At 49.1% G+C, this 23,631-nt stretch overlaps 1 protein-coding gene across 5 annotated transcripts in view; it reads left to right on the top strand.

The window, feature by feature from the left end:
* Window positions 1–23,631, top strand: part of LOC144139959 (rap guanine nucleotide exchange factor 2-like) — a 583,152-nt gene that overhangs the window by 343,357 nt on the left and 216,164 nt on the right. The window contains exon 1 of one of the 5 annotated variants that reach the window (XM_077672188.1): window positions 11,832–14,568. The exons of the other annotated variants lie outside the window; for them this stretch is intronic. Coding sequence (XP_077528314.1) covers window positions 14,465–14,568 — 104 coding nt within the window. The 5' untranslated portion in view covers window positions 11,832–14,464. Of the gene's footprint in view, window positions 1–11,831; window positions 14,569–23,631 lie in introns of those variants that run through there. 5 annotated transcript variants of the gene reach the window in all.

Genomic DNA, 23,631 nt, shown 5'->3' with positions numbered 1-23,631 from the left:
AAGAGCGGGCCCTCTTTAAATGCGAACCAATCCCTCTGTGGGGACACGACGGGAGAGCGACACGATTCTTACACGTTAGTGAGATGAGGTAACCCTCTCCTCCAAGTAGATCCCTCTACGACAAGCGGGAATTAGAGCTCCGTGTAGGCACGTTCGAGGAGGAGAAGACATGGAGGTTTTAAGGTGCACGGTGCAGAGCCCGCTACCCTACACTATGGGAAGGGAAGGGCAGGATCTGTTGAGAATACTGACAAGAGCTTTCGTCATCTTCTTTAAGAGCGATAATTCCGACCTCATACGGTCCACCGTGAACTGGCGGAGTTCTACGCAAAACACGCGTCTTTGCTCAGAGCATGTTCCGAACAGTTTCTCCACAACCACCGCAGCGCGCGCTAACCGTGATCCAGGCTGAAGAACGAGTAGGTGTTTGTGAAGGACGGAAGTCGACGAAAAAGAGTTGACTAGAGCCGAGAGAGACCTGAAAGGAGACAACGCTGGGAGTAGGAGATCTAGAACGCGTACTGAATTCGCAAGTCCGCTGGTTTTAGACTGGTTTAGGGCATATACTAAAAAAAATTACTGGGCGCTAAAACAGGGACGAAGAAGAAACACGTAACACACAACACAGTGCCGAACTTCCAACTAGATTTTATTGAAAAAAGACGCTGCTGAAATGCACAAAACTAAAATAATAAAAGAAGTGTCCTTTTTAGAAATGTGATGCATTTTGACGTCACAATGCTTTTATTATTTTAGTTTTGTGTATTTTAAGCAGAGTCTTTTTTCAATAAAATCTAGTTGGAAGTTCGGCACTGTGTTGTGTGTTACGTGTTTCTTCTTCGTCCCTGTTTTAGCGCCGAGTAATTCTTTTTAGCATAATGTACCAACTCGCCCACATCAAGCTTTTGTTACTTAGGGCACATATACCGTGCTATAGCGGAAACAAGCATCCTCGAAGTGTCAGCCCGGATGGTGGGATCGGACTCTGCCGTAACCAATTCCGCAGTGAGCAAGCAAACCCACTGAAGCACAACGTTCTGACCACTCATGACACCACGGAGCAATTTTAAGTTCGGAGTATTTTAGGACCGCACAATGTCCGTCCGCGTCCGTGCGCATAGTGTTTACAATCGCAAAAAATCACCCAGGCACCGGCAGGATTCGAGCCTGTGTCTGGTAGACCAGTCAGAGTTAGTGTCAGTCGTCTTACCCATTGGGCTACGACCGTTTTTTTTTTTAATTGCCGGTTTCAGACATCACAAAAACGTGTTACATATAAAAAACGCTAGCTTTGCCTAAGCCAGCGTATTATGTCTAAAAACGGGGCATAGACAACACTTTCTCTACTTCCTGCAGCCACTCGGGCGTACAATGTTGACCCTTCCACATTTCTACAGTGCGATGAACGCTTTCACAGAAATACTGCCTCGCGGGCCGTCCATCAACGTCCGAGTAACGAGCTGCCAATCGAGACCTTCATATTCCGTGGAGGACCAGCAACATCAATAGGTCGTAAGGCACTCCATTATCGTTCTCAACTGCCAGAAACCGTATACCATGAGGATCCAAGGGGAGTTCCTTTTCCAAAGTTCTCTGAAGAACATCCCACGAAAACACCGCATCCCAACAGTCCAAAAATTCATGTTCAACAGTTTCCGGCTTCTTGCATAGCCAGCAGTCTGCTCCCCAGGGCACGAATAAACCCTTCTCAAGTATCCACGTTTTAACCGGGAGCACACCAACATGAGCTTAAAGAAAAACGTTTTAACACCCGGCGGAACAACCATTGCTTTTACACGTTTCAAAACATTTTGTCCTGGGCCACTTCGAAACATGGATCTGTATAGTGGCACTGGAAAGCAGATTTCAACGAGATCTTTGTACAACTTCCTCTTCGACACTGAACTCAAATACTCCATGGAAAAACGCGAACATACAAATTGTGTTGCCTGTACGACTTCCTTTAAATATCCGTGAACTCCTCCGGTATAACACAAACATGACGTAATAACAAACTGAGGCAGAAGTCTACCTAACCTAACCTGAATTACAGTGCGAAGTAGGGCGTCCTTCACCTCACGCAAAAAATAAAATCTATTGACTACTTGTTGCAGAAAAAGATGCGATAGTGACAAACCACCATCACGCACACGTCTGAAAGATTAGTTCTACTCGTCCGTTCCCAGGTCGAGCCCCAAATAAAAAAAGCACATACACGGTGTAACCTTTGTACATTTGCACGCGAACAATGAATAACTTGCAAAACGTACCACAATTTAGCGAACAGAAACATATTACACACCGTCGCCCGCGCAAACACAGACAACGTTTTACCCTTTCCCTCCCACTTTTCCGCTTTCTCTCGCAACGCCACTGTCTGGCTTCGCCAGTACGGCTCGCTGTCGCGGTAATTTTCCAGCGGGACACCTAGATACTTGGCAGGCGTAACTTGCCAGCTGACACCTTCAAACACACTGGGTGTCCAGTCCCAGCCCCAGTGCCAGAACCCCAGACATTTTTTGCCAATTTACGGAACTTCCAGTATATTCACAAAAGGAATTAAGTATTTTAATGGCGCTACTGATACTTTCTCTATCACGGCACAAAAAAGCAATGTCGTCCGCATAAGCAAGTACACGGACCTCACATGCCTGCAACCGAAAGCCATGAATACTGTTGTTGTTAATTACGCTTGCGCAGAGGGCCTTAACGCATAAACATAAAAGTAAAGGCGAAAGCGGGCACCCTTGGCGAACCGAACGTGTGACCTTGGTTGGACGACACACCGACTTGTTAATAACCAAACTTGTCGAACACGCTTTATAAGCCATTTGTACACCCCCCGCTATTATTCTTCCCAAGTTTACTTGTTCCAAGATGATAAAAAGCATTTCATGAGAGAATTTATCAAAGGCCTTTTCGAGGTCTATTTGGAGCATGGCTACAATTAAGTCCATACTGTCACAACATTCTAGGATGCTTCTCGCTGCGTGTATATTACTTGTTATAGATCTTCCTTTGATACCACATGTTTGGTGCTCCCCCACTATATCTGTTATCACCATCTGTAACCTCCCTTCATTCAATTTTCATTAATATTTTATAATCGACGTTAGTTAACGTGATTGACCTATACGCTGTGTCCTTCTTTAGTTCATCCCTGTCATCTGTTTTAGGTATGAGCACAGTGTGCGAACTTGAGAAAGATGGTGGCAGTCTATCCCGCTCATATGCTTCCGTATAGAGTTCACACAATGTTATACTGAGGTCATCACGAAACGCTTTGTAAAACGACGCGCACAACCCGTCTGGTCCCGGAGACTTGCCCGGATTTAAATCGTCAATTGCTTTCTTAACTTCATCAGGTGTAATTGAAACTTCCAGACTATCTTCAACCTCGTCGTCAATGACCGTCAAGAAACGCATAAACTCTTCCCTAAACCGGTCTAAGTTTACCGGTTGACATGCAAACAAACTATCGTAATACTCACAAAAGACGTTCGATATTATTCTCTGGTCACTTGATACATGCAATTTGTACTCTATTTCACTGATTGTGTTTCTGGTGGCGTAACTTTTTTCAGAGCAAAGAGCTCGCTTGGTTGGTGCTTCACCCAACAAAAACTTCTCCGCTCTGGCTCGGACTATTGCCCCATGGTACCTTTCTTCGATAGACTCCAACTTTTGTTTCACGGTTTTTATATCATCCTTACACAGTCCCGATGACTGGCTCTCAAGTGCTAAAAGTGTTTCCAGGTTGCGTCTGAGCAGTGCTTCTTTTTTCGTTTTATCATGATGTAAGGCACTTGACCTTTCCAAGGCTTTCATCTTAATTTCTTCTTTGAATCTCTCCCACTTAGAAGAATCCGACTCTGGAGAATCCGGGAAGACAGGCTACTTCTGGGGGAAAGTTTGATTATAACGTATTCAAGGATACTAGTCTGCAAAGCTTAGAAGTCGTCTAACTCGTGACATGGGCAAAATTGAATTAATTTTGTGGTCGGTTCTGCGAGTACGACCACCGCACCTGCCGCGCTTAGTTACGTAACTGAACCGCGTATTGCCGTTCACTGTACACTTCATGCAGTAATAACTCCGTGAGCTGGTTCAAAGCCACGTCAGCTATCTTCCGGATTCCAGACCTCTGGTCGTGGCAGGCACCACAGCAAAGAAGAGCATATGGCGTCACCGCAGACGGAAAAAATGTGTTACATGGCGCATAATGTGCACAATCACTCTGCCGTTAATTTTTTTCCTCTAAAACTTATGGCCTCGAGGCGAAGCGGCTCAGGCCAAAGAGCATCGAAGACTGTTAAAGTTCTTTTTTTTTTTTTTACGAATCTCGGTTAGGCCGCTGGTATGCATGTTCTTGAGAACAAGGTTTCTTCCATCGCTCCATTAGTTTTTCTAACAAACCTCCTTCTCCTCACCACGTTAGGAGCACGTCAAGGAGCAGTATAGGAACACCGCTCCTTATAATAGCTAGGCGCTGCGGGGTATCCCTCACGTGAGTGGCGAGGAAAACAAGGAGCGATCATACTGCTCCTCTAAATAGACAATTGCTCCCTCGCACATGCTGACGGATACCCGCCATTCTTTGCTCTAAAAATTCCTCAGGGCACTCATGTCTGCTTATACGTGCTTCGAATGCCAAAGCATTATGGCTTCCCCCGGCGTTGCGTGAGCAGACTTAAGTACCCCCGGGTTTTTTTGTTTGTTGGTTTGTTTGTTTATTTCGTTTTCTGTTATATCAGCCCAGTGACCTTCGCTGTACGCCACTACCCCCAGAATAGACGTTCTTCGGGGCTGGGGTGCACCTGTTCTGCTCATGTGCCGTCACGTGCCTTTTAATGCGAAGAGTAAAAAAAATTAGCCACGCATCTTTGTGTTCCAGTGCTAATGTCGTCGAAAGACGAGAGTCTTCTGTCACGCGTGCCACGTAAATCCCTCTCCTTTCTCCCCTTCCTACCCCTGCACACACACACACACACACACACACACACACACACACACACACACACACACACACACACACACACACGCACACACACACACACACACACACACACACACACACGCACACGCACGCACGCACGCACGCACACGCGCACGCACGCACACGCGTGCGCGTGCGCGCGTGCGCGCTCAACAGATCCCAACAGATCCCAAAAGGTCCCAACAGATGGCGCGCCCGCACGCCATCTGTTGGGACCTTTTGTTTCCGTTCTGCTATTAACAGCTAGAGCTAGAGCTCATTGCTTTCCCTTTTTTTTTATTCTATCTCGCTTCTCTTCGCCACTATTTTCAATGCGTCGCTTTTTTTTTGTTTTTCATTTGCTATCGTACACAGCAATCCAACGTGTGTTCGTAATTACAAGAACGCTAGTACTCTCGGTTATATACGTACGCTTGGCCTCAAACATGCCAGAAGATTTCTCTGTGCTGAATAATGTGGACATGTATGAGTCATGTTAACACTTTTAGTAGTTTGTAACGCTCTTGCCTATATTTACTTTGAGTTCGAGCTTTCGTTAACCTGTTTTCTTTTCTTTTTTTTGATTTTGGTCAGGCGGTTAGTGACAGATAATCAGACAGACAAAAACATATCGCGTTTAGGTATAGCCCAAGAAAGAATGTCGTCTTTCAAACTGACGCCTCCGATGTCGCTCAGCGGCGCTCACTTTCGCAGTTGAAAGTGCCGCGACGACGTTGCACACATTCCTCCGAGCGCAGCCGCGTCCTTCGCTCTTGCGGGAGGGAAGAAATTCAAGCGCGCCTTTAAGCTGGGTCACGGACGTTCGTCGTGCGCAACCTACGATTGGCCAAATTAAAACTTCCAAATGGACCAAGACGCTGTCGCACGCGAGGCCGTGGCTGTATAATACCCGGACGGGCCTTGACACAGCGTCCGATTAGCCTACGAGCTTCTTCTGTCCGACTTTGTCTTCTGCCGCCGACGACGCTCAGCGGCTAGTCGATTTTTCGTTCGCAGCTTCACTACGGTTACTTTGGCCTGGGCTCAGCGATTGAAAAAAAAAAAAGTGTTCAAGGAAGCAGACATTACCGCACCTTCCACTTTTTTTTTATTATTATTATTACTCTAAAGGCCCTTCCAGGAATATTACATAGGGGGGGGGGGGGGGGTCAGATTTGCACAAGGCACTCTGAACACCAGAGAAGTACATTCACTAAAGTTACGGCAAAAAAGCACTTAAAAATCACAGTAAGCAGGTAACTACGCATACAAAAACATGTGGAAATACAGAAACAAGATATGTTACAACTCTAATTAACAGAACGAATGTCAAACTACAGACACGGGATAGGTCCGACCAAAAATGGGACCTAGGCAACAAACGGAAGTAATAATTTTTTATGGCACACACTGGAACAGTTCAACAACTTCCTCGGTAAATTTCTCATGGTTAGAAATGATGGCAATTAGTTTTGGGAGGGCGCATTCCATTCACTAATGGCTAAGAGGAGGAAAGAAAGGCGGTGCAGGTTGGTACGCGAAAATTGAGACTGCACTTTGTCTGGATGGTCTACACGTGCGGAAATATGCTTCGCTGGTTTTGTCCTTGAGGCAGTGAAATTGTTGGGGTGATGGTAAAACTTATGAAAAAATATAATCCGGGAAATTTTGCGTCTTGTGCCTAGAGTTTGAAGACTGTGATTTCTTTTTGTCTATGTAATGCTTGAATGCGGCGAGTATTGTCCTGATATGAAACGGGTACTCTTGTTTTGCAACGCTTCTATATTGTTTTGGTCAAGGTAGATTCACAACGATCCCAGATTATTTCAGCGTATTCAACTTGTGGTCTTATAAGGGGGGTAAATGCAAGCAGTTGGATATCGTTGTTCGCATGATGCAACTAACGGCGAGTAAAACCAAGTTTTTTGTAGGTATCACCTAAAATATACTCAATATGCACTTTCCAAGAGAGGTTGTTTGTGAGAATGACTCCTAAGTATTTAAACGAATTAACAGGTCCAACAATCGCGCTATTCAGGGTTATAACCAAATAAAACAACTTCTTTGCGCGTGGCGAAACCTATATAAGTTGAGTTTCCTTTACATTAATGTTCATTTGCCAGTAAGCACACCACTTTTCCAATCTACTCAAGTCAGTTTGAAGTTCAGCACAATTAGACTTGTTATACACACGCCGATAAATTACACACTAGTCTGCGAATAACCCAATAGAAGAATTACTATCAACACAGATGTCATTTATGTAAATTAAGAAGAGTGTGGGACCAAGCCCGGACCCCTGAAGAACCCCTGATTTTACTAGCTGAAATGAAGACTGTACAGTCATGGACAAATGAAACCCGATCACGAAAATATGAGCCAGAACCCAAGTAGCGCGATTTCACTCAGTGAATGTTAAATTGACGCGTGGCTTAATTACAATAACAAAGTTGGGAAATGTGGCTTTCCAAGCATGCTAATACCGCGTCATTATTGAAATAAAACAAACAGTATTTTACAATTTTGCGTGTTCTGGTACATATTTTCGTGTTCGTATTTCATTTTTCTATGACTGTACATCATCTATAGTAACTGCCTGGTGTCTATTACGGAGATATTCCATAACCCACCCTAATAACATTGCTTTCTATTTTAATATTTTTCATTTCGTGAATAGCGAGATTATGGCCGACATGATCGAATGCTTTTTTCGAATTCGATAGAAATAGACACAGCGCCACCTGCGATCAAGCGGTATTAAATTAAATCGCTTTACAGCTTCCACTGTTATCACTCCCAGCCAATTCTCAGTCAGTTGTCGCCTGGAATTTCCAACGGTGTCAAAGGGCCGTAACTCGCACACCAATACGCATATCTCATACCAAGTTATGCCACGTTGTTGCACCCTAACGTAACTCTACACGAAGCTACGTTTCGCGCCTATTCTTATATACAAAATCAAACCTAGTCGTGACGGTCTTCATTGTGATTCCCTCCTCTCGTTTCTCTTCTTCCCACTGCTGAGCATTCCGCTTTGTCTGTTGTCAGCGTGGGTCGTTACATAATTGGTAGTTAATGCATAGTCGAACTGTAACGTTATCATGCCCTCTTCATTTGGAATACAACACGGCCTTCTCTGGCAGGAGTGCGGTCGCGGATAGCAGTTGTGATCGGCGCTATGGTGCTCGTACTTTTGGGTAAATTATCCCAAGTTTGACCACTGGGGCGACTTTATAACTGTGTCGATTTCCACGGATTTCTCATTAATAATGAGCTCACAGTAGAGTGAATTGTAAATTCGTTGGGGAATTCCAGTAAGCTCTGAATATCACAATATATCGTCCCCTCGTCAGGAGGCGTGCCTTCGAAAGCAAAACAAACAAAAAAATCCCGGTCGGTCCGCAGGACCGTAAAATACCATGCTTCGAGCCAGTGCGCAGTGTTCTGCGCAGAACCGTTGAATGTCCTCGCTATACGACGTCGTGATTAAGAGCGTACGTGCTGATTATGATTGCAGGGTTTAACGCTCAGACGCAGCGCAGGCGATAAGACGCGCCGTACTGGAGGGCTACGGATTAATTTTGACTACGGGGGGATCTTTAACGAGCGCCGAAATCTCGTACACACGGACGTTTTTGCTTTTCGCCTCCATCAGAAAAGCGGCCGCCGCGGCCGGGAATCGAACCTGCGTCCTCGTGCTCAGCAGCACAACGCCTTAGCCACTGAGCTACCGCGGCGGGTGGCATACGTGCTGCGTGAACGGCCGCATGCACCTATACAAATGCAAACACGCCGTCGGACATGAAATTCACCATTCCTCGTGGAGCCGGTTCCTGCAAGATCTGCTCCGACGATTTGAATTACACGAGCCGTGGTAAAGAAGTGGTGCTCTTGCCTGCCTAATGTTTTTCGCGTGCTTTAATCTAAACATTTTTGTTTTCTGCAACAATAACAAGAACGAGAAAGGAAGGCGCAAACACTCACAAACGCAGCGCCAGTGGTTCTCCTCCGAATGCATACTATATCGTCTTTGATGGTTTTGTGTCACTAAGGTCGTACCCTTTCAGCTCAAATCTTAGACGTTGAGGGGATCGCGGGTCACCTAATATATCCCACGTATGCCCATCTCCATCGGGGCTGATGAGCCCGCCCAGCGATCAGCTGTGATGACGCTTCCATTTGTTTCTCTTTGTCCAGGTTAAAACGTTATCAAAACACTACATTCCCATAACTTTACGTGTCTGATCGATAACTCTGTGCATGATTTTGGTTTTCTCTGTTCGGCTATCTATGTGCGTGCATCGCGCATATATAATCTAGCAGCAGACAGAAGCCGCCGTATGCAGCAGCTATGGGAGTGCCAGAAGGATGCATGCACGGGTCATTCACCTTGCCGGCCTCTATCCCGCTTCAACTTTTTTTCCCGCGTATCAGAGCCCCTTATGTCTAGCTGAACACAGATGCCTTTCTATTATATTGGGTCACAGTCCTCTCCAAGCTGCTTAAAGACAATGAGTATACTCAAATTTGCTGATATATGTGTTGGCTAACCTTATTCTTGGTTCCGTTTTTTTTTTCTTTTTATGTTGTATCCTACTTAACGGGATTGATGCTCGTTTTCGTAACCTACCATCGTTGATCACTGCATGGTGCAATGCTAACATCCACATGGGGCTTTCATTTTGTTTTCTTTGTTTATTTAGGGTATTCCCGTCGATCGATGTCCGGTTTTTCCGCGGCCATCAGCTTTCACGTCGCTATCCAACGATATTTAATAGTACTGTTGTAATCGTGCGCTGCAAAAATTTCGGAGGATCTGCTTTCAAGCAATGCACGGGGATGACTACGCTAGGATGCTCGCTACTGGACGGGACCCCTAAAATCCACAGCTGAGGCTCGCCTATTGAAGATATATTCAATCAATAAGCTGCGCCTGGTGAAGCAAATCTGACGGGCGATGATGCGAAATTCACTGTTGGACTAAACGACTATAACGTGTGCTGTGACATCACGCATCAGGCTTCGTGGCTGCATTTTGTAAAGTCGCATCGCAGACCCCATTTTCAGAGTTAAATCATATGCTGGGCCTGGTCATTGTCCTACTTTTGAATTTCGTTATTTAAAACCGGTACCAAATAAACTAACATGAATTAAAGATTTGTGGAACGCTCCCTGTCCGCTTCAGCCATCGTCAAGCACAAACAGAGGCTGTTTCTACACGGGCTATAATTTGTGTTACACCCAGGCACCCACCGGCTCTTGACGTTATGCCTGATCGGGTCGGGTGGTCGGTATATATATATATATATATATATATATATATATATATATATATATATATATATATATATATATATATATATATATATATACACACACACGAGTGAGAGAATATTAATATCAGCGTGCACGTACACGATGGGGATAATTGGGTACATGGGTATGCATATCCCATCATTCATGTTCCCATTATATGCCTTTTCAGTGTTTTCAAAAGGGTGGTTAACCTTGATATTGTTCGCATCATTTGTACACACAGTGCGGTACATTAAGAAAACTGATTCCTTCAACCAGCGAGTGGCGCACAGATTAGATGACCGTTTCAGCCGACTTCGCTGCATGGAAAGCGACGGTGGGCAATGGTTAACGAGCAGGCGTTTTCTATCCATGAGTAACGTTAGGGTCCTCGCTGGGCCCTCGTGTACGGGGGACTACGTTTTCGTGCGTTCAGCGGGCCAGTGAGCGTTTACGGCTTTTCCGCCGGGGGCTGATGCAGAGCGATTGAAATAATGTTGCCTTAATTGTCAGATCAACCCCCATGCACTTAAAAAAAAATAGAAGCAGGCAAGCAAGCGAGCTAAAAAGAAATAATAGAGCAGAAATTGCATTAGCTACTTTGAAGGATCTAACAGGAAGCTATCACGCTCGAACTGCAAATTAATATAAATAACACGAGAAAAACAAAAGGTTTTATGCTTACACAGAACCGGTCCACTTAAAGCCGTGCGATTTCCGTGCGGACATTTGCGTGAGACAGTTGGTCTCTGCCAATAGCATTGGGCCAAATTTACTGTGAATTTGTGAGGCGAAACATACTCTCTTTCACTCCATGATCGTTACAGCACGATGGCTGTCCTACTGCACGCGCTGAGAAGAGGGATAACCGGTCGTGTGCACTAAGCATGATTGCCTGGTCTCGCCCATGGCCAACGGGTGCTTACTGAGTAAAGTAGTATAAAAATCACCAACACCCAGCACAGCACTCAAGGAGATAGAGGCCGTCATATGCTGCAAATTTGGTACTTTACTCACGCCACATATTATACTTTGCTCTCGTGGGGGGCAGGTAAAATTCCAGAGCTTTTATTGGCAATTAAGTAATCAGAAAACTACGCATTTTAGACGTTTTCTCACAAGAGTCGCCGCTAAGTTGGCCCAGCAATCGATTGTTCGAAGAAAGGGAATTGAACAACACTGTAGTCGCGTAACTTCTTGGAAAAAACTATGAAAACCGGGTGCCGTGCGCGTACGCCCTTCTCCCCTCGAGAGCCGAATATTGATCGGGTTGCACGGGATGTTTCTGTATTTTCCTTCTACTTGCGCATTTTATCGCTCGCGAACGACAGTCACCAGCTGCGAGGGCAGGGTGGGCGCGACGAACTAGAATCCGATGAGCGACGCGCGGCACTTGCCGCCTGCTCGGTATGCTCGGATGTTTTTCGCTCGGGTGAGCTTCCCAGGGCGCGCGCGAGGCGTCGCTGTCGGCGGTAGCGTCGTCAATCGTGCGACGCATGCGCAGAGGTGCAGAGGTTTGCCCGCGCCCGCACGTTTTTCGGTTTCGCCAGGAGAGGAGTCGCGCGCACTGGCGCCTGCGGAGGTTGCGCTAAGTGGAAGTGGTTCGTTGTGGCGGCGTCGGTGGTTCTTCCACCGCGCGGCTCAATGTGGCGTTTTTTCCTGCCTGGTACCGTTGTGTTTGAGTGGTAACAAGACGGAGTCTACGTGCCCTCGTCGACTGCCCCTGTGCGCGTCTGTACACGTGCGTGCGCGCTTGTTAGTGCCCGCGTGGCTCGTACGAGTGTGTGTGTTCGTGTTGACCGGCTTTCTCCGAGAGTAGGAGCGCAACGTGCTCCGACAGTCGGCGTGTTGTTAACGGCCCACCTGTTTTTCTCGTGTTCTGGCTTTTGCCGTGCCTTCTCCGTCCGACCGTTGCTGCCGTAGGGTGCTTCGGATGTACCTGTTAGGGAACTGTGCGGCTTCTCACGCTGGCGGCTTTCCACACACGGTGCATTCCTACCCATAGTTTTTTCGCGTTGTTTTGGAAAGTTCGAACTTCTTCATTGCTTAATTCTTGGTCGGCTGTTTCTCTCCAAGGCTGTTTCTCTTCGTGACGGGCGGAAACGAAAGTAAACGGAGGATTGAAAACAGTGCTTAGCATGCTTGTGGAGAGCTAATTTCGTCCAGCCGCCTGCTCGCGATGTCGTTGCCATATTTAGATATTTCAACATGCATTGCTCTCCGAATTAGCGCACTTTTCACGGCGTGCCTGCCGTCCGAGTCGCTTCGTATATCTGCTTGAGTGACACAGGGCGAGCTGTTTCTGAAACAAAAGACCACGTCGGAAAAGAAAGAGGTCCTTTGTTGCGCGCCTACCTCGCGTTTCCATTCTTCCTTCCTGCCTGGGCAAACGAGGTACGTGCGGGCTCTTTTTCGCGCAGCGCGTATACCGTCCTCGTACTGTGCCTCTTCTGAATAAACCCGTGACTCGCAAGCAAGAGCTGCTCGAGGAAGAAACTTTCCCCCCATGTCTTGAGAGTCGAGGCGCTGCCTACTAGCGGGTCGCATTATCTTCTCACGCCAGCGCTGTCCGAAAAAGAAAGTACAGGGAGTACCGTTATTATACCTGGAGGGCTGTTGGCGTTCGTTTTCTCCCGATCATTTTTTCTTTGTGGCTCTTCGCTCGCCCTTTGCGTCCTTTATTGTGCCGAGGGGAAGCGAAAGCGAAAGAGCTGACGTTCCGGACACGGCGCCTGGCCGCCTTTCGCGCGTCCTCGCACCAAGACCGCACCACCACCAGGAGAGAATCTGTTGGCGCGGAGCGCTGTTTTCGGCTGTACTCGTGCGGACTAACCTAGTTCGCACCCTGGCGTCGTAGTTCGCCGGCCGATCGCGGGCCCTCTCTCCAGTTGCCCGTTGTTATCCGGTTTGTGCATCTAGCATTGTCGCCCTTCGTACAAATGACACCGCCGTCGGGCGCAAATTCTCTCCGGACGATGCCCTAACCTCGTTTCGTCGTTCGTCTCCCATTACTTTGATTCCCGCTCGGGCCGGCCGCCACATCTGTTTGTCAGCTGTGTCGCGTATGATATGGACGAAAGCCGTGGTGTCGCGTCGGCGCACGGCCGGGTTATGACTCACGGCCTGTGCAGCGAAAGGCGGCTCTTGATTACTGCCAGCCACATTTGATCAGGTGGCCTTTCCGTTGCCGCGTTGGGTACGCTGCACTCCGTTTTTATTCCCACCCCTGGCACGCCGCATTCCGTTCCAATAACGTTGACTGCTCGTCACCCCGGATTCCGCTCTCGTTTCAGATAGGGATTGGGTGCATTTGTGTTAACTTTTCATTTTCAACACTACTTTCTTGCAGCTCAATCGGATTCAGTCGCACCGGAGTTTGTGGTTCTTTTTCGCTCCTGCTGTTGCTGCTGTTGAGAGGAGAGGGCGGTCGATTGCCGCTTCTATTTCGGCCCTGCCCATTGACCAGCCAACGGGCTTTTCACCACGGCGAAGCCGAAACAAGAGCAGCGAGGCGGTCCTGCGCGGCAACCACGAGTGGCTTTGGTTGCACAACCTCGCTCTCGCTGCTGCAAAGGGCGAGGGCATCCGGAACCGGTAAACAACGGCCATCGAAGCCTGAAACAACAGCGCTGTCGAAGGGAAAGAGCATGCTCTGGAGGCTGACCGCTGGGCTCGTCTTTCGCACTCGACCCTTGACCCCCACGCGAGGAATGCCGGACTCTTCCGACAAGCGAGCGGCTCTGAGGGCGAGGCTTCCTGCCACGGTGGTTCCGGAATCCGATGGTGATCGGCCCGACGTTTCGGGATGACTCCGCGCTGTCTGGGAGCGGCTTAGAGCGAAATCGGCCAGTGAAACGAGTTCGGCGGCCCGTAGATGCACGAAATATCGCCCTCATAATCCGCCTGCTCTGCCATCAATGGCTTTCTACACCGTCGTTTCCTAACTCGGATCAAACACTTGAATTCACGGCACTTCGTGTGTTCTCTGAAAGGACTCTGTGGACCGCTCCGATTCCTTACTCGCACGTTATTCGGTTTGCCACATGGGGGCCCCTACGCTCCTTGGAACTCGCGTCCGAAAATTAAAGTGAGGACACTGAGGAACTCCTTGCGCACGTCTTGGAGGACATAGTTTCCTCAAGTGGGACACTACCTGTTTGTTGTGAACGCTGTTGGATATTTCAAGTGGCCACGATGACGGAACGGTTCGCCCGCGGGTCTGGCAGACCCCTAGTGACCAAGCAAAAAAGCATGGACGATGTACTGTCGGAGCTCCAGGGGAACGCCATGTTTCTCAGGTATGGCGCGCGCGAGCACGCTACATTGACGCGCTGTTTCACGTGGCGCCATCATTCGCGCAGCAAAGTGGAGGCTAGCGGTGCTGCGGCGCCGTTGCTCACGCGTACTGCACAACGAATACGATCCTTGCCCCTTTAGTGACGTTCATTCTAAACTCGACAATGGATTACAGGAAACAATGTACAGCTGCAAAAAAAAAAACATGGCTGTGTGAAACCAATAATTATTTGAACAGCGCAGTTGACTACAGCGCGCCATAAAATAAAGACGAAAGTAAAGAACCTTCGTCCTTGTTTTTTTGCCGCGCTGTAGTCGATCATGGATTACCAACTCGCCCAATTCTGCACTGGGAACAGCACAGGAAGAAGAAAAAAAGCCCAAGCCTGCGTTTTCTTTTGTTTAGCATTGCACTGCATCTCCTGCCTGTGCTCGTGTGGGGAGCAATTTAAAAGAAATAGAGGCCATTGTTCACAGGCCTCGAACTTGCTGCCTTGCCACAAAGTCCGCTGGCCTTGTGATGGCTCGGGCATGGACTTCGACCTCATCTTCGCGCTTAACAGCTGCGAGTTTGCCTGCCGTATCACATCTAGGGAATTAGCAATCACTTCTCCTGACGTTTATACCCTATGAATCCGCCAAGTAGGGTGTGTGTACAAAAAAAGGGGAGATGGTACAACGAAACGAGCCGTCAAGTCTACGATCTAAATCTTCCTCGCCTAAGCCTAAACCTTCACGCACCCGGATACTCATGGTAATGGTAGGGCAGCAGCGTCCATGGCGGTGTCATCCTCTCGCGTATGGAGCAATGAACGCGGAAAACATGTTTCCATGTTGTCGTACCCGATATTTCTGATGAGTGTATGGCGCGGCACGTGTACGTGAAAGCCAGCTGCCATGGGAATTCGAATGACTGCACCGAGTGTAGTGCAGGTCGATACCGGGTCCGGTTCCTTGGTGCGATATTAATGTTGACGCCAAATAGTGCTGGTTTTGTATTCTGTAAGCAGAATTCTGGATGAAAGGCCAAGCATTTTTTTTTTCTTTTGGATGAACGAGCTCATTTTGAGAGTTCACGTGTTCCCAGTAGGCTGAATTCGAGCTCTGAGCGGTGTAAATGTTGGGATATCCACTGAATGAAACACTGCACTTGCCGCGGTGCCTCAGTGGCTGAGGTGACACGCCATAAGCGCGAGGTCGCAGATTCGATTCCAGGCGGCTGTTTTTCTCGCGGACGCGAAAAGCAAGAACGCCCGTGCGTCGAGATTTCGGCGCACGTTAAAAATCCCCGGTTGTCTTGTAAAATAACCTACTACGGCGGAGACCACATGTTGCTTCGGTGTCATCATCATCATCATCACCATCACCAGCCTATCTACGCCCACTGCAGGGCAAAGGCATCTCCCATTAATCTCCAATTATCCTGCTCCTGTGCTAACTGCGACCAATTTATCCCCGCAAACTTCTTGATCTCCTCTGCCTAACTTTCTGCCGCCCCCTGCAACGCTTGCCTTCTCTGTTACCCTTAATGACCAACAAAATTATCTTGTGTGTGATGCCCCAATTTCAGAACTGTCTATATATGCTGTCGCTGCCACCTCGTTTCCGGCATTTTAAAGTCTATTTGTGCTTAATTAAGCAGTTATGATTGATCACTTACTTTATACATGGAAACTTTTCTGAGGCTATAGCGCAATTTTCACTGTTACGCAACCAACAATGGGCGCGAAAATTGCGAAAAAAAATATGTTTTCTGCATTACGGAGCTGGCTTAAAAACAGCGTACTATATGGGAAGCTTCGCCGGTGGTCCAGAAAGTTTTCTCACGCGGGCGTTGTTGCTAACTCCGTATTTACGCTGGTACGCGGCATTTACGATTACAGGCTGCTCGTATGCTTGTTCTCGAGACGCACAACCGCGGACGTACGGTTTTGTTTCGCTGTACAGCAGCGCGTAATCCACTTATGTTTTAGTTCAGCGAAAGGCCCAGTCCTCGCGCGCTCGAATCTGGTACATTTTGTAGCAGCTTCACTTTTCGTCGACTCTGATATTTCTTCCTTGTATTTCTGCTGCGAGAAGTAGATCACGCGGCCTTTGTATCCCAACCGTACACTATACAGCCGACGACCGATTATTCGGACCCTTCGGACATTTTCGCGGATCTGGGGCCGAGAAAATGTCCGAAAAATCAAGCACGTCCGAAAAATTAGGCGTCCGAAAGACCGGTCGTCAACTGTATTAACTCTACCTCCCCCCTGTTGTTTGTTGTTTCGTTTTTGCTGATGTCCACGCTGCTAATACGGGGTTAAAATTTTGAAAACATGTCAGCTTGCTGCAGGCAAAGTGAAGCGTTATAAAACTGAATGTTAGTGACGCAAGACTCCCAGGGAGGCTTGGCTTGACACCAAGGTCTCTCTCGTCAGCCCACGGGCAGAGGAAGTGTACACTGAAAAGAGGAACAAAATTGCCGATTGTGTACCAACACGACGGTCGTTTTAAAAAAAGAAGAAAGGTACTTGAGCTCTTTTGGCGTCCTTGGCGGCTCGTCCGGCTATTGTGCCTCGTACCCGTTCGCGGCGCTTTTCTTTTTGCCGTTAGGTTTAGGCGATCGTACATCCTCCTTTCCGCGCCCTGGACCCGATTCAGCGGCGCCTCCCGCTTGCGTGTTTGTCATTCTGCCGAGTCGACACAAATCTGGCTCCTGCGTCCGAAGCGTTCGCCTTCTTCGCTCTTGGGGTTATACTCGAGTGGTTCGCGGCTTACAGGTTGAGAACGTCGAGCGCGGAGATGGGAAAATCAATTCCGTGCAGTATAATAGAGCTTCCACCTTTCCTACACTGTTTGGCCTCGACATTCACCTACCTGCCAAGCCTCGTCGGCGGACGAAAAGTTTCGCGCAGAGAGGACAGCGAGCAACAGGAAAAAGCACGTGACCGTAAAGCCCGAGCGGCGGGCATCGTCTACTTCGAACTTCACCCGCTTCTCTATTCCAGTCGCCCGAATGTTGTCGACCCTTCGTTTTATGTCGTACTATGCGCGCATAGGGGCGACCAGAGTTCTGCAGGTGTCGAAAGTGAGCGGACGACTGCAGGGCATTTTAGTGTGAAGTTGGACTCTAGCTCGCGAGCACGTTTTATGCACGTTCAATCAATTGCGGGGTAGTTTTAGTTTTTTTTTTGTCATACGTTTCTTGGCCGCAAAGCTCATTACTTGGGCTATAAAATTCCAACAGACCCTTCTTGTGATCTAGTTCGGTGTATCGCAAGTTAAAAATGGCTACGCCAGCTTTCTGGCGTAGAATATTTTTGTTAGCACTCAGGGTTTGTTCTGCATCGAATTCTGCGTTAAATTCCTACGTTGTGTTGAATTCATTGAGTAAGATCGGCAGTCGGTGGGACCGAGAAAATTGAACAAAGGCTGTGCGTTTCCAGCCTGGGGAGGGGGCGTTTTATTGCACATCAAAAACAATCGTAAAGACCATCCAGCCTTAAACTGTATTTCGCCCTTTCCCCAATTCATACTCCGTGAAGTCGGGAGAACTGTTCGAGTTGTGTATCAAGAAATGTGGCACTTCGTTTGTGTATTCGCTGAAAATTAGTGTTGGTTTAAAACTTACTTTTATTATTATGAGTGGTCCATTGAAGTGGAATCACAGTCCATTTCTACTACTGTTTCGTCTAGAACGTGGAGGCACTCCTTGATAGCTAAGGCTTTGCTGCGAAGCAGCAGGCCGCCGCAAGTTCGTGTCCCCGCCATGACCGCTGTTCGTTTTTATTATTTTTTTTCTTCCTGTTTGAGGTTCAAGGCAGAAGCGGCCCTGTCCGCGACATTTCGGCGCCCGCCAAAGAACCCCCTATGTTAATCCGTATCCTCTACGACGCGCCTCTGCTCATAGCAAACGGCCTCGGCACATCGTCGGGAAACCCCTCGTTCGGTATACACGACGGCGAAACTGGGGTGCAGCCAAGACTGTCGGTCTGAAGTACCATCACCGGAAAAGACAAGCGTCCGGGGATTTTCTTTTTTTAACTCCCTGCGCAATTATTCGCGCCGGGGCTCATGGAAGGCTAGTGGGTGCGCTTTCCAACCACGACACGAGATATAAACACCTATGCTGGCCGCTCCTCAGTCCATCTTTTGTATAGTCTCAGCGGCAGTGCTAAGACGTTCTCTATTCCACGGGTATTTTCTTGACTGGTTGTCAACGATATTTGTTTTTGTATGCTTCTGTCGTGGAGCCCACCTAGCTGAGCGTGAGAAGTTCCCGTAGATCTCGCCTTACCGGCCTTTGTTCTTCACTCTGTTCACGGTCATGCGAGCCTCAAAACGCTCGGCAGCTGGACAGTGAGGATAGTGAAGGGCAGCGAATTAATTGGCGGGGGTGCCCGACGCGTCAGACAGTCTCGCACACACGGCCGTTTTTCGTCTCCAAGGCCTCTCCGTCGTAGCACTGTGTCTTGGTTGACGGGAACTCGGGAGCCTGGTCCGCATTCTAATGCGATTATCATTCGTGGCCTACTGAACCCACTTATGCCTGCCCCTGTCTCGCCTCCTACGCCGAGTGTGTGAACCCTCGGCGGAAGGGGACAGGGCGGCGACGGCGGTGGGGAGAAGGGGAGAAGCAGAGGGGAGGACATACAGCGGTAAGGAGGGTGGAGAGAGGGGAAAAGAGTTTGGAGGTATTGGGGGAGTGAAGGAGCAAGTGCAAAGCGGCAGGTTTCGAAGCATCAAAGTGTGTGTGTGTTGTTACCGTCATCGGTACATCGCGAAAGGGCAATGGGGTAGATGGGTGATGGGAGGCAGTGGGAGGGTGGGGGCAAGCAGAGCGGGAGAGGGGGTGTTGTAAGTGCCACTAGGGGAGGGGAGGGAGGGGTGAAGGGAATTCGTTTGGTCAGTTGGTATCTGTCACACAATCGGAATCACGATGCGCCGACCTAACTACATCAACCGAAATTATCGCCCCAAGATCACCGTGCTCACCGTTGCCATGCAGCGAAGCCAGGCGGTGCCTGCGCCGCTCGCTATAGCTCGCGCTGCCTGCCACCAACAACTTGCAGAAACACCCGACGCGAGGTCTCCTCGTTAGCAGCAAGAGCGCGCACCAGATGTCCCATTGCGAGAAAAGTCGGCATTGTGCCTGAAAGGTGGTGATACAGAAATTCGTGAGACATGCCACTCCGCGAAGGTGAATGACCAGCGAAGCAGTATGGCACACGGCACTGAGGGGACGGAGAATTTTCAACAAAGGTGCGAAATCATTTATTTTGAACTAATTATGACAAGCAAATGAAACCTGGCGTAATGATATCGTCGTCGTAGAGGCAAAGTCTCATGTAATTTTCGTTGGGAAGGTTTCGATAAAACAAGAGATACAGTCGTTTTCTAGCTGTAACCATATTCCTCCCATAGACGACAGCAGCCTTGATTTCTATAACGTTATAACGTCGCTGTGAACTAATTATGACATTTAAGCAAAGCTCGGCGTCATGATGGAGTCGTCGCAGCGGCCAGTTGTCATATAGTATATTATCTTAGTGGAAATTTCCGATAAAACAAGTCACAGCCGTTTTTCTGCTGAGCATTCGCGATCAAGTCGGCTCGCCGCAAAGCGTTCTTGCTCGCGCACACGAAAAATGGCCGGAGCCCTAGCCATAAAAGCTTCGCTTTAAATATATACCTTTTCAAGCGCGTGGCTCAGCGCCGAACGGGGGAGAACACAGCAGCGAAGAAGAAAGAGCGCCCGGTGCCTGCGCAAACGTCGCGAACCGGGCGCGGCTGCTCCTGCTGAGCTTCGCAGTTGGAGCGTTGCACAACAAATATACCAATTGCAGTCGCCACCATACATACATACAATTACATACGCGCCACCACCACGAATAGAGGGCTAATCGAATTTGCGTAGCTAATGGATGGCTTCTGTCTCAGTTTCTTTTTAAACCCGCAGAAATAAGAAGCAGATCGTATACGAAACAGGACGCGTTTACTTTCATGGCCTGCATACTTGCATGTGCAAGAGAATTCGATTTACTGTAGGGTTTAACGCGCCGACGCAACGCAGGCGATGTGGCGCACCGTAGTGGAGGGCTCCAGATTAATTTTGACCACATGGGGATCTTTACGTGCGCCGAAATCTCGTAGACACGGGAGTTTTTGCTTTTCGCCTCCAGAAAAGCGGCCGCCGCGGCCGGGAATCGAACCCGCGTACTCGCCGCTTCAGCAGCGCAACGCCGTAGCCACTCAGCCACCGCGGCGGGTGTGCAAGAGAATTCGCGCAGCGGGGTGTGGCTGAAGATAATCAGGGAAAAGTCTTCCAGCACTGTGGAGCCCAACGGCCCGAAAGGGCGCAAATGATTGCCTCTTCGGCGGTTATGTTTAAATTCACACACATGCACACATGCGCGCGCGCGCAAGCACACACACACACACACACACACACACACACACACACACACACACACACACGCACGCACGCACGCACGCACGCACGCGCACGCACGCACAGTAAATAGTTGGAGACACGGCAAGAACAGTAAGAGAAGTTTACTTGTGAATCAGCAAAGGGACTTGCCTTCATCAGAGTAAGGCTTACATCACATAACTGCCTTACTCTGATGGAGGCAAGTGCCTTTGCCGATACGTAAGTAAAATTCTTTGTTATTGTTCTTGTCTTGCCGTGTCTCCGACTATTTACTGATAAATTTCTACGCGCTCTGTGTGAGTTTTCTCTTCGGTACACTCAACATAACCCCATGCAGATGACGTTGCATGCATTAGTTCCATTCACCATGTTTAATTCGCTCGCTGCGCCGAATTCATTTATTTTGCCGTTTGGGTACGAATGCGCACGCCTGTATAATTGGCTTTGTTGCCCTTTATGGATCTTTTCCTCTGTTCCCATTCACAACAGAAACGAGTGCACCCCTGTAGCTAAGCCCACGCACGGTATAGCACATGCTATTTAATTGAGATTTCGCGTTTACAGCAACGTTAGGTGCTGCCTTTCTAAACCCAGTAGACCTGCCTGGGCTTATAAAGCAGCAGCCGTCGTTGCATGCCAGTGCTACTGGACTTTCGCTCGGCTAGACTGCGTCCTTTAATTCCTCGCCTAATGTCCTGAAAAGTGGATGGGATCCCTCCCGAGGCCCTTTCAGACGGCCTTAGGCAACGCTCGCAATCCCTAGCTGCCGGCAAATGCTGTGTAATATATCGACGGGCTGCCTTAGGCTGCCGTGCGCGCGCACACACACACAAATATATAAGCTCAAGTATAGATTTAAATGGTTTCACAATGCGCAGTTGTAATTTTTTTTAGTATTCCACGATGTCCCCCCCCCCCCCTGCCTTTTTATTTCAGGACGTTGAAGCGCAAAAAAAGAAAAGAAACGGGTCTTTTTCAAGACTGAGATTGTGTGCATGTGGTGCTAAGAGAACTCCGCGGTAGGGAAACGGCTGACCTGGTTGCTATCCATCTCGCCTCCAAAGACTCGTTCCATTGGTTATGAAACAGCGAGCGCAATGGTGCCGCCACGCTGCTGGTCAGACCAGAACCTTGCTTCGTTTGTCGCCGCCACTCGAACCGTAAAGCAAAAGCCTGGCAGGGCGAACAAATTCTAAGCGCAGCGGTAACGTTGAGAAAAGGGAGCGATTTTGCAACGTGCACGTTGCGCAGCCTGGGCCCTCGCAAAGTCCTTTAGGTGGCTCCTGACGCAACCGGCAGCGCCGATCCCCGGTGCTCGACGGGCGCCTATTGACGGCAGCGTGGGATGCTTCTGTTGCAGCGACCGGAGCCCCATTGCATCCTCCCTTAATGCGTCTTTTTGTTACTGCCGGCTCTCGCATGCTGACGGCGTAGATGAGTTAATCGAACCGAACTCTCGCTGACCTCGTAATATTTTCTCCCCGATGAGTAGAGCCGCGCCAGAGGAATGAAATTCTGGCCGGCAGTCATGGTAGCGGCACGCCTGCAGAGACCGAGTTCGGTATTGCGCACGCCTCGTGGCCGCAAGGATGGCGCGCGTTTACGATCCCGTCGAATGTCGCCTTCCCCGTCCCTTGCCGTCTGATTAACGCGGCTGGTAGCAATGTGGAGAAGGGCTGCGCATGTAGGCTGTTACACAGTCGCGCACTGCAGACGCCCAGCTGCCCTTATTCCGCTCTTCTTGTCTTTCCTCCTGGCAGCAAGCACTAAGGCGTGATTGCGCCGAGGCACGCCCCGCGGGACCTGTTCTTTGTGCGCGTGCCCTGTGAGTACGTCTTTCTGCAGCAGCGCCAACAAATGTAAACGGAACTCTTTGTCCGGTGGCACCAAAGGCACCCTTGTAACCTGGGCGAGGAACAGCGAGAGCAGTAAGCAGCAGCAAGCGTGCGCTGCCGTCGTGTCTCGTCACACGACGGGCAGCGTGTGGGTGTAATGAGCTCGAAGCGTTTCATGATGAATGGACTGGCGACGTCGGTCGAACCTGGCGACTCGCCTGTCGGGATGAGGCGCCCATTTATTTATCACCCCCGGCCTCTTTCCACTGGTCGCGCGTCCACCTATGTGCTTCCTGTGATGAATTATCTGCACCGAGATGAGGTACGGGTCGCCAAGATAAAGGCCCCGAATGATAACAAACATCCGAAGGGAGGAGATGTGATCGTAGGGACACGCGGAACACGACAGAGCAAGATACCGCAGCTCAGCCCTGGCTGAGGCCTATTATCCCGCCCGGTTGACGGATCCCGCCTGCAGCCTCTCATGTATAGCGCACGTTCCGAGCGAACGACGCGCGAGTTCGTGCTCGGAACGATTTGGCGCGCGGCCGACGAGCTCCGTGGTAGCATAATATGTGGGGAACGCTGTTTGGAGACGCGTCTGATGGATTCCATCTTCCTGTGACCCCCGGGGCCCCGAAACTCCAATTCTGTTGCTTGACTCCTCCACCTTTTGTCTTGTGTATACATCATTTGCTGGCCCTGCGAGTTCACTGGGAGCGCAGAAGAAAATGCTTTCTCTGGCCGGCTGCATTGTCTTTGCTTCGTCTGCTGAAGCAATCGTCTCTGCTTGTCCTTTATGGGCGAGATGC

This window comes from Haemaphysalis longicornis, unplaced genomic scaffold (assembly GCF_048455015.1).
Source record: "Haemaphysalis longicornis isolate Haplotype H1 unplaced genomic scaffold, Haemaphysalis longicornis Haplotype H1 scaffold_1, whole genome shotgun sequence".
Classification (NCBI taxonomy): Eukaryota; Metazoa; Arthropoda; class Arachnida; order Ixodida; family Ixodidae; genus Haemaphysalis; species Haemaphysalis longicornis.
This window is presented reverse-complemented; position numbering and strand designations above follow the sequence as displayed.